Source organism: Nilaparvata lugens, unplaced genomic scaffold, assembly GCF_014356525.2.
Source record: "Nilaparvata lugens isolate BPH unplaced genomic scaffold, ASM1435652v1 scaffold7352, whole genome shotgun sequence".
NCBI lineage: Eukaryota > Metazoa > Arthropoda > Insecta > Hemiptera > Delphacidae > Nilaparvata > Nilaparvata lugens.
The window spans coordinates 1-13,995 of NW_024093101.1; the positions used below are offsets into that span (position 1 = coordinate 1).

The 13,995-nt window shown below is 36.1% G+C and overlaps 2 protein-coding genes and 1 long non-coding RNA gene across 3 annotated transcripts; 1 reads left to right on the forward strand and 2 right to left on the reverse strand.

The window, feature by feature from the left end:
• Nucleotides 1-253: 253 nt before the first annotated feature.
• On the forward strand, nt 254-1,941 carry LOC120356638. The gene is made up of 2 exons (XM_039445595.1): nt 254-568; nt 1,424-1,941. The coding sequence occupies exons 1-2, from the start codon at nt 272-274 to the stop codon at nt 1,895-1,897; spliced, it is 771 nt and encodes a 256-aa protein (XP_039301529.1). The 5' UTR covers nt 254-271; the 3' UTR covers nt 1,898-1,941.
• Nucleotides 1,942-2,425: 484 nt separating this feature from the next.
• Nucleotides 2,426-9,671, reverse strand: LOC120356639. Its single transcript, XR_005574098.1, has 2 exons — nt 7,068-9,671; nt 2,426-2,816 (listed from the first exon to the last, which is right to left on the reverse strand). It is a non-coding gene; the product is annotated as an uncharacterized LOC120356639 (long non-coding RNA).
• Nucleotides 9,672-10,553: 882 nt separating this feature from the next.
• On the reverse strand, nt 10,554-13,989 carry LOC111061261 (polyketide synthase HetM-like). Its single transcript, XM_039445593.1, has 5 exons — nt 13,973-13,989; nt 13,463-13,577; nt 12,948-13,063; nt 11,291-11,419; nt 10,554-10,996 (listed from the first exon to the last, which is right to left on the reverse strand). Exons 2-5 carry the CDS (start codon nt 13,511-13,513, stop codon nt 10,801-10,803), a joined length of 492 nt encoding a protein of 163 aa, XP_039301527.1. The 5' UTR covers nt 13,514-13,577; nt 13,973-13,989; the 3' UTR covers nt 10,554-10,800.
• Nucleotides 13,990-13,995: the final 6 nt, after the last annotated feature.

Consider the following 13,995-nt stretch of genomic DNA (forward strand, 5'->3'; position numbering starts at 1 on the left):
CTTTCTGAAGGATCATCCTGATGCACAGCCCAATTTCACGGCGTTTTTTGATAGACTCCTGACTGGCTTCAACAACTGCTTTCCACTAAAACGTTTCCTCTCTGGAAGGCCTGGTAAACGTGGTGCACTGTGGATTACGGACGACCTTCTTGACCTGAGAGACCTGGTTCTTATGGCGTACGAGCGGTTTCGGGCTGATCGACTTCTGTCCTCTAAACGGACCTACATGGGACTGAGGAGATCTTACCAGCGGGCTGCTCGTGCGGCCAGGATGCGCTACAACTCTGAGCTGATTGACCGGGCACCCAATAGGTGCAAAGCTGCCTGGGGTATCATCAGGGCCGCTGCGGGTGTACCAGCTCCTGGTGCTGTTCCGGTATCTGCGGATGATCTTCACGACGCGTGGACCATCTCTATTCGCGGTATCTGCGAGGGGATCCGAGCTTCCCCTGTGGTGGCGGCGGATCTGCTCTCGGCTTCGGTTCGGCCCCCCGCTCTTCGGCTGTTGACCTGGCGCCGTATTACTTGTGATGATGTCACTCGAGTTGTGAACTGTTTGAGCAACTCGGTTAGTAAAGACATTTATGGTATGACCAGTGCTACTATTAAGGATGTATTAGCTCTTATTGTTTCTCCCCTTCTTATTGCTGAAATTCTTATTGCTGAGCAGCTCCTTGCTTATTGTGACCAGTGCGGCCTGTTTGCGACCACCCAGTTTGGTTTCAGGAAAAATAGATCCACCACTGATGCAGTAGATTTCCTGCTTTCCAAAATATTTGATTGCTTTGAGGCACGTGGACTTGCTGGGCTCACCTTGTGTGATCTCAGCAAGGCCTTTGATACAATGGATCATGCTATTCTCGTGGACAAGCTTAGGCATTATGGTGTGGGACCGTCTCCTCTCAAACTGATTCAGGCCTACCTGGGGGGTCGCAGACAGGCGGTGCTGGCTAATGGAGTTCTCTCTGAGATCAGGGATTGTGTTGACTGTGGAGTGCCTCAGGGCTCTGTCCTGGGGCCTCTGTTGTTTCTTATTTCAGTTAACGATATAGCTCAGGTGGATGGCTGGTGTGTTGTCTGTTATGCGGACGACACCACCTTCTTCAATGCTGGTCGTGAGATGGGAGGACTGAGGGCAGCTATGGTGGAGACTGGAGCATTTGCATCGGACTGGTTCTCTGCCAATCGCTTCCTCCTCAATGAAGACAAAACTCAGTCTATTGTGTTCAGTCTCAGAAATGGGAATGAATACAATTTTGCCCCCGTCAAACTGTTAGGGTTTACCCTTGACAGGAAGCTCTCTTGGGGCGAGCACATTGAGACAGTCTGCGCCAGGTTGAGCAGAGTGGTTTTCCTGCTGAGGGGTCTCAAATACAGTGTGCCACCTCATTATCTTAAAATGTGCTACTTTGGCTTTTTTCAGAGCGTGATTTTATATGGCCTCCCCCTCTGGGGTGGAGCCACAGATGTCGCCCGAGTCCTTCGTCTCCAGAAGAGGGCCCTGAGGATTATTTGTGGGGCTGGTAGATTAGCCCACTGTCGCCCGCTCTTTATCAAAGAGAGGATCCTCACCGTCTTCTCCCTCTATGTTCTCCATACCCTTTGCAGAACACATGCAAACGTGGGGTTGCTCGTGACCCAACAGAGCTTCCACCCGTATGAGACTAGGGGTAGACTCAGGCTGGATTTACCCTACCAGAGGCTGAGCAGAACTCGGACTGGTCTGGCTCATATGTCTATCAGCCTCTATAATATGCTCCCTCTGTTGGCCAGGGATCTGCCTGCTGTGCGGTTTCGAGGGGCTCTGAGGAGCCTGCTGACGGATCACTCTCTGTACTCACTCCGTGAGTTCTGTATGTTGGAGAGCAGTGTGGTGAGTGCCTATTTTCTTATTTGATTTCTGCCTCTGGGCAGTTGTTTTTCTTTTACATTTTTGACGTGTCCCAGTGGGCTTCAGTTTAGTGATCCCTTTTATGGACCTATTTAAATAAATATTAAAAAATACTAAAATACATTGTATAATACCTATCCAAGGCTTTCCTAGCCAAACAAATCAATATTTTGGCTCATACTGTGTTATACAATGTTATGGTCTATCAAAATTACCTGTTAGATACATTTAATTTCAGTATTTACTGGTGGATAGGCGCGTATAGGGATACCTCGAGGATCACAATTATTTCTAACACTCATAACTTTTGACACAATGATCACTGATCGGATCTCCTCCTAACTTACTACAGCTTATCAAGGCGATTGAAAATAATGTATCCTAGGTAAAAGTCGATCAGAAAAGTGAAAATTCATTCTTGACCACTTACTTTATTTGAAATTTTATTTTCTTAAATTTTAAAGAGAATGATTTTTGAAGAAAACGCAAGTTTTTCGAGATGAAATGGAAAAAGTCAAGATTTTGGGTTTTTTGGAGTGAGCCGCCCTCTGGCATGCCAGCAAATTTCAGATTCGAATTCAGTGCACCAAAACACACCGTTGAAAAAAAATGTCAGGTCTGCTTCCTAGAAAATGACCATTTGACTGGACTATTTATGGAAAATACGAAAGTGTTTCCCAAAAGTATAGCTGGACATTTTAATAACCATCCTCATCAGTTGGTTGACAAATTTCAGCTTGGAATTGTAATTTCCCACACGCACAGTTTCAATCCGTTCTCAATGAACGTAATAAGGATTACCTTCTGCCCAAAATGAGATGGGAGGTTTGTGACAAGGCAGCTCATTTGACTGCCGTCTGTTGACGCCTGCTCCAGAGTTGTAATGCCTTGCCACGACGCGGGAAGCGACACAGATAGGCTGCACCTATTCCCACTCCACTAAATACTCACTGTGACCTATTAATACTCCACATGGATTAATATGGTTATGACAACCACAAATGAGTATCTATTTTAGAACACTTTAATGGTGAGAGCCAATTATTGTCAAGATAAAGTAAATAATTTGAATAATTACATCTAATAATGATTTCTCATAAACCATCAACTGTTCTCATTCACAAATTATGATGTTTCCCTTGTTACAAATTATTTTATCCTTGAGAACAATCAATACTTTGATATTTTCTCAAATAAAATTCATAATTTTTCAATACTATTGAGGCACAGTAGTAGTAAAGATTGTTCAGTCACGACAAGAAACTTGGTCCCCATATCAGGCTGCGGCAATTCCAAGCTTTTTCTCGTGACTCAACCATCTATACCTTACACACGACGGAAGACACCTCTCGCGATGTTTCAATAAAGCTAAAGGGAAATATTTTCAACTTTAATAAAATTAAATTAAACTTATGATCCTGAAAGTGGAAAAACTACAATAGTAAGGTCAAACTATAGAGAATCGGCAAACACGTTCTCTCATCTTTCTTCACTAGCATTATAGCGTGGACCTCACTATAATAATAGATAGTCCGCGATTCTAATGAATTCTACACATACTAAATCATGATCAACAAAACTACAATTATTCTACAATTCAAATAAATACTGTACAACAAAATTAAATGGGAAAAATGGAAGCCAAAATAAGTTAATTGCGAATGAAAAACGATAAGAGGTATGACAAATGATTGAACAAAATTATAAAAAAGATCACATTTTATTTGAGGATTATAGAGTTCAATTTTAAAGGAATACGTCAACTTACTAAGAATTATGTCATCATGAAAAATCAAACATGTCTGAAATTCCAACAAATTCTACCACTACTTCTACAAAATTATAATCAACAATTTAAAATTCAAACTAAGACAACCAAATTAGAATAGGAAGTAATTGGAAATACTGTAGCAAATTATAAAATATGCATTAATAATATTGAAAAAAATAAATAACCGATAAAAAAGTAAAATCAAGAAAAATTCCAAATTGTGTCACTGTAAGTTACTAACATTATTGTTGATTTTATTTTCAACTACAATACTAATTTTGATATTTTTATTTAGAAAATAAAATATGATATTACGATTTTCAGTAGTCTATGTTATATTGTAATACTCCCTTATAATATCAAGAATTCATTTATTATGGAATATTGAGCAGGTAATATATTTCAACAAATTTTACCTCCACTTCTCCAATTGATTCTCTTCAGTACTGAGTACCCTACCCATAACATATTGGTACAATAGCTATTGATATGATTTTAGAGTTGCATTACCACGAGCAGTGGTTAAGATTAGATATATCACTAAATATAAACAATTATTGTTATGTGTGTTATTTTTCAATTTCTTACATGTTTATTAAATTCATCAAGTAATACTATGGCTAGAATAATTGGCTCTTCCAGAGTTTATATTCAATGTTGTGCTTTGCGTCAGTCAGGCTGAATAAAACAAACTATTTAAATGTTATGGAATCTATTGTGATGAGAATTCCATCATGCTTGTAGAAATATATATGAGAACTTTATTATTTGTCAATGAAACAAAATTTATTACAATATCATGACACATTTCAAAAGTTTTATGGTATTTTTTTGGGAAATTCAGCTTTCTGGTTACGTTACCTACTTTTCATTTTTACTCGCTATTATCTACGATTTACTATTTCAAGTTCCAAAACTATATTGGGAATATAGAAAAAACATTAAAGAAATTATATCAAAGTTAATAATCACAAAAATATACTTTAATAAGTAAAAGCAAGCGATTTTACTTATAATCCCATATAAGCTCCATTGTAAAATTCAAATCTTTGGAATCTTCATGGCGGCGGCGGGAAAAAAAATTCCAATGGCCATACTGTGGGTAATATAGTTACTGTAGCACCACCTAACGATGTTTTTAGCACTAGGTTTAAGCGCTGAGTCTAGACAAAATAAATCAACACTGGTTTATTAAACAAGACTGTTGAACAATTTTGCGTTGTTATAATTGTCTAACCATTTAATTGAAAGATGTTGCATTGTTTAAAACTATAGATACTTTTCATTGAGAGAATTTATGAGGTTTTGGTAAAAGTCGCATTATATTATATCTGATTTCAACAGAGAACGCAGTTTTTGCTTTTTGCTAAATTAAGTCAGTCTTGTATCAGATGGAATATATTTAAGTAGAACAGAAACTCAAACGGAAACAATTCAAAAATGTTTACTGTGATCATGCTATTCTCGTGGACAAGCTTAGGCATTATGGTGTGGGACCGTCTCCTCTCAAACTGATTCAGGCTACCTGGGGGGTCGCAGACAGGCGGTGCTGGCTAATGGAGTTCTCTCTGAGATCAGGGATTGTGTTGACTGTGGAGTGCCTCAGGGCTCTGTCCTGGGGCCTCTGTTGTTTCTTATTTCAGTTAACGATATAGCTCAGGTGGATGGCTGGTGTGTTGTCTGTTATGCGGACGACACCACCTTCTTCAATGCTGGTCGTGAGATGGGAGGACTGAGGGCAGCTATGGTGGAGACTGGAGCATTTGCATCGGACTGGTTCTCTGCCAATCGCTTCCTCCTCAATGAAGACAAAACTCAGTCTATTGTGTTCAGTCTCAGAAATGGGAATGAATACAATTTTGCCTCCGTCAAACTGTTAGGGTTTACCCTTGACAGGAAGCTCTCTTGGGGCGAGCACATTGAGACAGTCTGCGCCAGGTTGAGCAGAGTGGTTTTCCTGCTGAGGGGTCTCAAATACAGTGTGCCACCTCATTATCTTAAAATGTGCTACTTTGGCTTTTTTCAGAGTGTGATTTTATATGGCCTCCCCCTCTGGGGTGGAGCCACAGATGTCGCCCGAGTCCTTCGTCTCCAGAAGAGGGCCCTGAGGATTATTTGTGGGGCTGGTAGATTAGCCCACTGTCGCCCGCTCTTATCAAAGAGAGGATCCTCACCGTCTTCTCCCTCTATGTTCTCCATACCCTTTGCAGAACACATGCAAACGTGGGGTTGCTCGTGACCCAACAGAGTTTCCACCCGTATGAAACTAGGGGTAGACTCAGGCTGGATTTACCCTACCAGAGGCTGAGCAGAACTCGGACTGGTCTGGCTCATATGTCTATCAGCCTCTATAATAGGCTCCCTCTGTTGGCCAGGGATCTGCCTGCTGTGCGGTTTCGAGCCTGCTGATGGATCACCCTCTGTACTCACTCCGTGAGTTCTGTATGTTGGAGAGCAGTGTGGTGAGTGCCTATTTTCTTATTTGATTTCTGCCTCTGGGCAGTTGTTTTTCTTTACATTTTGACGTGTCCCAGTGGGCTTCAGTTTAGTGATCCCTTTTATGGACCTATTTAAATAAATATTAAAAAATACTAAAATACATTGTATAATACCTATCCAAGGCTTTCCTAGCCAAACAAATCAATGTTTTGGCTCATACTGTGTTATACAATGTTATAGTCTATCAAAATTACCTGTTAGATACATTTAATTTCAGTATTTACTGGTGGATAGGCGCTTATAAGGATACCTCGAGGATCACAATATTATTTCCAACACTCATAACTTTTGACACAATGATCACTGATCGGATCTCCTCCTAACTTACTACAGCTTATCAAGGCGATTGAAAATAATGTATCCTAGGTAAAAGTCGATCAGAAAAGTGAAAATTCATTCTTGACCACTTACTTTATTTTAATTTTTATTTTATTAAATTTTAAAGAGAATGATTTTTGAAGAAAACGCAAGTTTTTCGAGATGAAATGGAAAAAGTCAAGATTTTGGGTTTTTTGGAGTGAGCCGCCCTCTGGCATGCCAGCAAATTTCAGATTCGAATTCAGTGCACCAAAACACACCGTTGAAAAAAAATGTCAGGTCTGCTTCCTAGAAAATGACCATTTGACTGGACTATTTATGGAAAATACGAAAGTGTATCCCAAAAGTATAGCTGGACATTTTAATAACCATCCTCATCAGTTGGTTGACAAATTTCAGCTTGGAATTGTAATTTTCCACACGCACAGTTTCAATCCGTTCTCAATGAACGTAATAAGGATTACCTTCTGCCCAAAATGAGATGGGAGGTTTGTGACAAGGCAGCTCATTTGACTGCCGTCTGTTGACGCCTGCTCCAGAGTTGTAATGCCTTGCCACGACGCGGGAAGCGACACAGATAGGCTGCACCTATAGGCTAAATACTCACTGTGCCCTATACTCCACATGGATTAATATGGTTATAACAATCACCAATGAGTATCTATTTTAGAACACTTTAATTGTGAGAGCCAATTATTGTCAAGGTTAAGTAAATAATTTGAATAATTACCTCTAATAATGATTTCTCAAGAACCATCGACTGTTCTCATTCAAAAATTATTATGTTTCCCTTTTTACACATTATTTTATCCTTGAAAACAAGCAATAAGTCACTTTCTCAAATAAAATTCATAATTTTTCAATACTGTTGAGGCACAGTAGTAGTAAAGATTATTCAGTCACGACAAGAAACTTGGTCCCCATATCAGGCTGCGGCAATTCCAAGCTTTTTCTCGTGACTCAACCATCTACACCTTACACACGACGGAAGACACCTCTCGCGATGTTTCAATAAAGCTATAGGGAAATGTTTTCAACTTTAATAAAATTAAATTAAACTTATGATCCTGAAAGTGGAAAAACTACAATAGTAAGGTCAAACTATAGAGAATCGGCAAACACGTTCTCTCATCTTTCTTCACTGCCATTATAACGTGGACCTCACTATAATAATAGATAGTCCGCGATTCTAATGAATTCTACACATACTAAATAATGATCAACATAGCTACAATTACTATTCTACAATTCAAATAAATACTGTACAACAAAATTAAATGGGAAAAAATGGAAGCCAAAATAAGTTAATTGCGAATGAAAAACGATAAGAGGTATGACAAATGATAAAACAAAATTATAAAAAAGATCACATTTTATTTGAGGATTATAGAGTTCAATCTTGAAGGAATACGTCAACTTACTAAGAATTATGTCATCATGAAAAATCAAACATGTCTGAGATTCCAACAAATTCTACCACTACTTCTACAAAATTATAATCAACAATTTAAAATTCAAACTAAGACAACCAAATTAGAATAGGAAGTAATTGGAAATACGGTAGCAAATTATAAAATATGCATTAATAATATTGAAAAAAATAAATAACCGATAAAAAGTAAAATCAAGAAAAATCCAAATTGTGTCACTGTAAGTTACTAACATTTTTGTTGATTTTATTTTCAACTACAATACTAATTTTGATATTTTTATTTAGAAAATAAAATATGATATTACGATTTTCAGTAGTCTATGTTATATTGTAATACTCCCTTATAATATCAAGAATTCATTTATTATGGAATATTGAGCAGGTAATATATTTCAACAAATTTTACCTCCACTTCTACAATACTCAAGTCTACACAACAATTTGTGATTCACATCAATCAAAACAAAAAATATAATTGAAAATATTTAAAGGCCTGCACATGTAACAATCAAAAAATTAATCATTCCAATAGAAAAGTAGAAAATCTATGAAAAAGTCTAATGTTATTATTCGATTACAAGATTATTGGTTCCTACAAAAAGGAGTACCTACTTCACTTTGGACATAAGACTAATATTATGATAATAGATCCTTGGTGGAAATCACTAGTATAGTATTGTTATGAATAATGTGCCAATAGAAGTGAAATATTGAGTAGGTGCCTGTTGATTACTTCAATATTGAACATGAAAATGGCTGCTTGAGGGCAGATACCACTACATTAGCCACATCTGATGGGTTCAGAGTCTCCACACTACTAGAAAAATCAAATTTTTCCATCACCTAAAACCAAATGAAAAGCAAACAAAAATGAACAAAACAATAAAACTGAATGTAAAAATTGTAAAAAAACAAACAAATAGAAAGCCCTGAAAAATATCTGATGCATACCAGTGAAATGTGTATGCTATGGAAATGAACGGAAGAAGAAAAATACAGGTGGCACCATCTAACGGCGTTTTCAGCACTAGGTTTAAGCGCTGATTCTAGACAAAATAAATCAACACTGGTTTATTTAACAAGACTGTTGAACAATTTTGGGATGTTATAATTGTCTAACCACATGATTAAAAGTTGTTTCATTCTTTAAAACGATAGAAACTTGAGGTTTTTCATTGAAAGAGTTTATGAGGTTTTGGTAAAAGTCGCATTATTTTACAACTTATTTCAACAAAGAACGCCGTTTTTGCTTTTTGCTAAATTAAGTCAGTCTTGTATCAGATGGAATATATATATTCAAGAACAGAAACTCAAACGGAAAACAATTCAAAAATGTTTACTGTGATCATGAGTTCTTGAGACTCTTCAGGTTTTGGGTACCGGTAATACATGATGACTAATGAATTGTATTGAAAGCTACTTCCAAGTTGTTCAACTTACATACTTAGCACAGATTGGCAAGTTTTTAGTGAATTTATAAAATTTAACCACTGATTAATAAACTCATTGGTTCTCGAGGCATTGGTTGTGTTAGATGAAATCACTTAATCACGGATGAATTTAATAGACGTACTTTTAGCCAGGAGCAAGATTATTATTTATGAAGACAACATGAAGCTATGCAAATGAATATATTTGAAATTATTAATTGTTTTACAACGCAATATTTTGATTTGCTCTTACATGTGGTTATAATTTGAGTGAATTTATTTTAGTAACACTTGAAATACTACAGAACCTCCTATATACTACCAATAGAGGTATATATAGGAAGTCCTGAATACTATCATGTAACATCAATTCATTATGGCCGACTGCACACTCAAGTGAATCTAGGGGAAGAAGAGAATGAACACTGTGTATCATCACAAAGTGGAAGGAAGTATTTCCAAAGTAAAGTATTTCTTTCTCTATAGTATCATACTAATTGCTGGAATCAATTGCACCAGATCATCTAGATACAGATGATCCTGTACCACAGTATACATACAGTATGGAAACTTAGCTAGTACCCTGGCGCAAAAATCCGCCATCTTCTTAGGAAGCGCCGCATTGTAATCGTATTGATGGTAGGTTCTGATCACTTTAATGATCCGGATCAATTAATCTCGTTCACTGCCACGAGCCAATCAGAAGACCAGGATTGGAACTTCCTAAGGTCACGTGACGTGTCTAAAGTGAGGTCCACGTTATAATGACAGTATTTGATCAACTTTGGTTTTGCTATCCTTGTCTATCATTCGACAAAGACGGTGGTACTATCTTTTTCTAGGTACACAACGATGACAATTATGTTTTTGACAGTGCAGAAATATAATTAGTTAATGCAGAGAATCGGCATCGCTATTCTTCTATCTTTATTCACTGCCATTATAACGTGGACCACACTAGTATTTGCGCCATGTAAAAAGCATTGGTTAGATAGGCGTTTTATTGACAGTTTCCATTCTGTACCTATTCTGTGCCTGTACCTAGTAACTGGAATTTAAGGAAATGCCTGTGAAAATCGAAAAGCAACAGATCAGGGATGTGATTACCAAGCAATTAGTGTGATATTTAATTGCTCAGAATACATTCTTTCCATCTCCACAAACCAATTTCGCACTAAATTTGTAGAAAGTTGAAGAAAATAGAAATATCTCACCTCACTTGAGCTAGAGACGTCAACTTTCATAGCAAGAACTTCGCTTGCTCCAGCCTGCTCCAATTTTTCATTCAACTTTTCCAGTTGCTCGAAATTTGCAGCAAACATGGCGACCTTTGCATTGCACAGAGCCAGCTTCTCAGCAATGGCGGCTCCAATATCCGAGGAAGCTTCACTCACCAAAACTATCTTACCGCTCAGATCTGTGTCAATCTCTGCACTAGCTTCTGTAAAAATGATAAACATCAATTATTATTTGTTAATAGAATAATTTCTATGGTTGGAAATCGCACGAGAAACATGACATGTTGTTGGCTATGGTCAAGGTATTTGCTATAGAGCTCAGCATCGGCTACCGGGTATGTCACCTTTCTCTTTTCAATGAAACAGTTCAGTCTCTCCTTTTTGAATAAAGACAAATTGGTGAAATAATTTTCATTCCTGCAACAATAAATTGGTCTTCGTTTATCAGAACTAATCATTTAAAATATATTTTGTTAAAACAAGGGATTGAAGTTTGTTCTGAGACACTCACTTGTTTGTAATATTATCGTAGCAACTTCTTAGATCAACACAAAATATGGGTTAAAATGCAGATTAATTAGAATATTTATGTGAACACTTTTTATTTTGCTAAGTTGAAAATTCAACAATCAACACAGAAAATGAGGTAAATTAATATATTTGAATAGATGTGTGATTGGATAAGATTCCGAATACTTTTGGTTGACTTACTTGACCAGGAATTGAAGTAGATGTGACAGAGGTTTCAAGTCTTCGTTGGCATGCACTTGTTTGGCCCAGTCGTTGTAAGGCAGTGATTTCAAATTGTAGCCCCTTCTCTCCATTAGTTTCCACAATTCCCTAGAGAAATGAATACAAATTGAGAGGCATTGCTCCTTACTGATGTATCAAGATAATGTCTTCTTAATATTCCAACAGATTATGTTCATTCTTTGTTCTCACTTGACATGCATATGAATTACATTGAATCCCAATATACTCGTATGACTACATTTTCAGAAAGCTTGTGTGAATTTGAAATCAGAATCACCAGTAATATCTAGAAAATTGCAACTTAAAAAACCTTAGAAGAGTTACAGACAATGTTTGCTTCATTAGAACTATTGTAATACATTTTTCAAATCCTATTATATTAAGTGAGAAATTTCTGTATAAATGGTTTTATGGTTATCTGGTTATGTATGTCCAACGGTATATAATAAAATAAAATATATGATATAAAAATTCGATTGCACTAGGACTCATCCCTGGGAAAACTCGCTGAAGGACATGAAAATAATAATAATTATTCATCCTTGAAAAAAAAGATAATTTCGTCGTCTGTCGATAACGTAAGATGTGAGTGCCTGTGTGGAAGAGAGACAGAATTATGTTCAATTGTTCAACTATTTGCAATCAATCAGCTTATCTCAGGAGAAAAAGTATTAATCTAGAAATTTTAATCAATTTGATCAAAATAATCAAATTTGTTGACATGACATGGTATATCATTCTAAATTAGAGTATATCATAATTTTCAAAGTTAATCATTATGTTACAGTTTCAAGTGATTAGTAAGTGTTCTTTTGTCATTCAATTTGGTTTGTAAATAATCTAAATTAGAACTTTTCTGTTTCCGAATGTTTGGACTGAATTCAAGTGTATGGAACATAACCTACTTTTTGGACTATTTATAGTGTTTAAATCAAAATTCGGGGATGAAACAGTTTTGGGCTGTGCCTGTTGGTCCTTCCCCAATCATTTCAAAGAATTGAGTTCTGTTTATCAATAAAAATACATAACGAGCAAATTTGCTTAAAAGCATTATTGCTTTTTATTGGTGTATCATAATTTAGTAATTGTAATATTTCAACAGATTATGTTCATTCTTTACTCTCCCTCGACATGCATATAAATTAACCTACATTAAATCCCAATGATTACATTTTCTGAAAGCTTGTGTGAATTTGAAATCAGAATCACCAGTAGTATATTGAATATTACAATTGAGAAAAACTCGAATAGAAGAATGTTTCTCCATTGGAAATATTGTAAAACATTTCAAGTATATTCCATAATTGAAGCTATTAATTACTGTTTCAAAAAATCAATTTCTAGAAGAAAAACATGAAATACCACCTTATTATATCAAAATATACCACCTTATATCACCTTATTATATCAAAATTCAAAATAATAAGTCAATCATTTATATCAGATAATTTGATTAACATTGAGAAAAAACAAAAAAAGTTAAAAGAAGAATACATAATTTGGTCAAATTAAATTACTACAGAATACATAAAAACTCTTCTGTCATAAACTTTTAAATTGATATTTCCCTATGGAAAACATCATAAAATCAAGAGAGAGAAATCAGTTTGCTTACTCGCATGGAAGCTGGTCCTCATTCACAAAATGGTAGATTTTCCCCATTGAGTTATCCAGATCCAAAAACAACTCCACAAACATTTCTTGTACAAAATCAATTGGCGTCATTTCAATCTGAAATTGAAAAACAAAACTGAAGTGAACACACGGTTTCTTACATATCACAGTCGGTATTGTATACACGTTTATTGGAATATGGATTATAGATTATGGATGTTTCTACTAGATGTTCATTTACTAGAAAACATTTTTCTGTTGTAATGTGAGATAAAGAAGTTTCGCAAAGTAAGGAACTTGACAAAGAGTATACAGTAGTGATAAGAGTATTACTTGACTGAAAAATACAGAACACTCATCAGGGAATAGAAAAAAATCTCAAAATATTTCTATCAAGTTTAATTTTTACAGTGTAGATACAATACTACACAAATCCACGGGTCTGTTCTGAATTGTGAGTAAAATTTCCATCTTTATTCAAGTGGCCCTTTTCCAATCAATTTTGAGCATACATACCTTCCATTTGATGTCAGGCACTGCCCCAGTTCTGATGACACCCTGCATCATGTACAGAGTGAAATCTGACGGATTCCAACTGGCTACCTTAGTACTGTCTGATAGATTGCCAAATCTGCAAAATACACATCCCATTTTGGAATAAATCCTTAAATGAAAGCTTGAAAAACAAAACTATTCTAAAACTAACTCTGGACTATATTTATTTTCAAATAATCCAGTTTAAGCTTCAGCAAATGATGTAGAAGTTTGAGTTACGAGAGAAGCTCAGCTGCCGTCTCGCCGCTGCAATTTCAAGCTTTTTCTAGTGACTGAACCATCCACACACGAAAATGTTCATGAAAAATTATAATCTTACACTATAAAACTGTAAAGATATTATTAATAAAGGAGCAGATTTGGGTATAAATCTGCTGTGTCTTTCGGTGAGTTGAATGATAAAATTGAGTCATGTAAAATGCTAAATAGGAAAAAAAAAAAGATAAAATTTCCATGTACTTTAGTGCTAACCTGTAAACAACACATGGTAATCC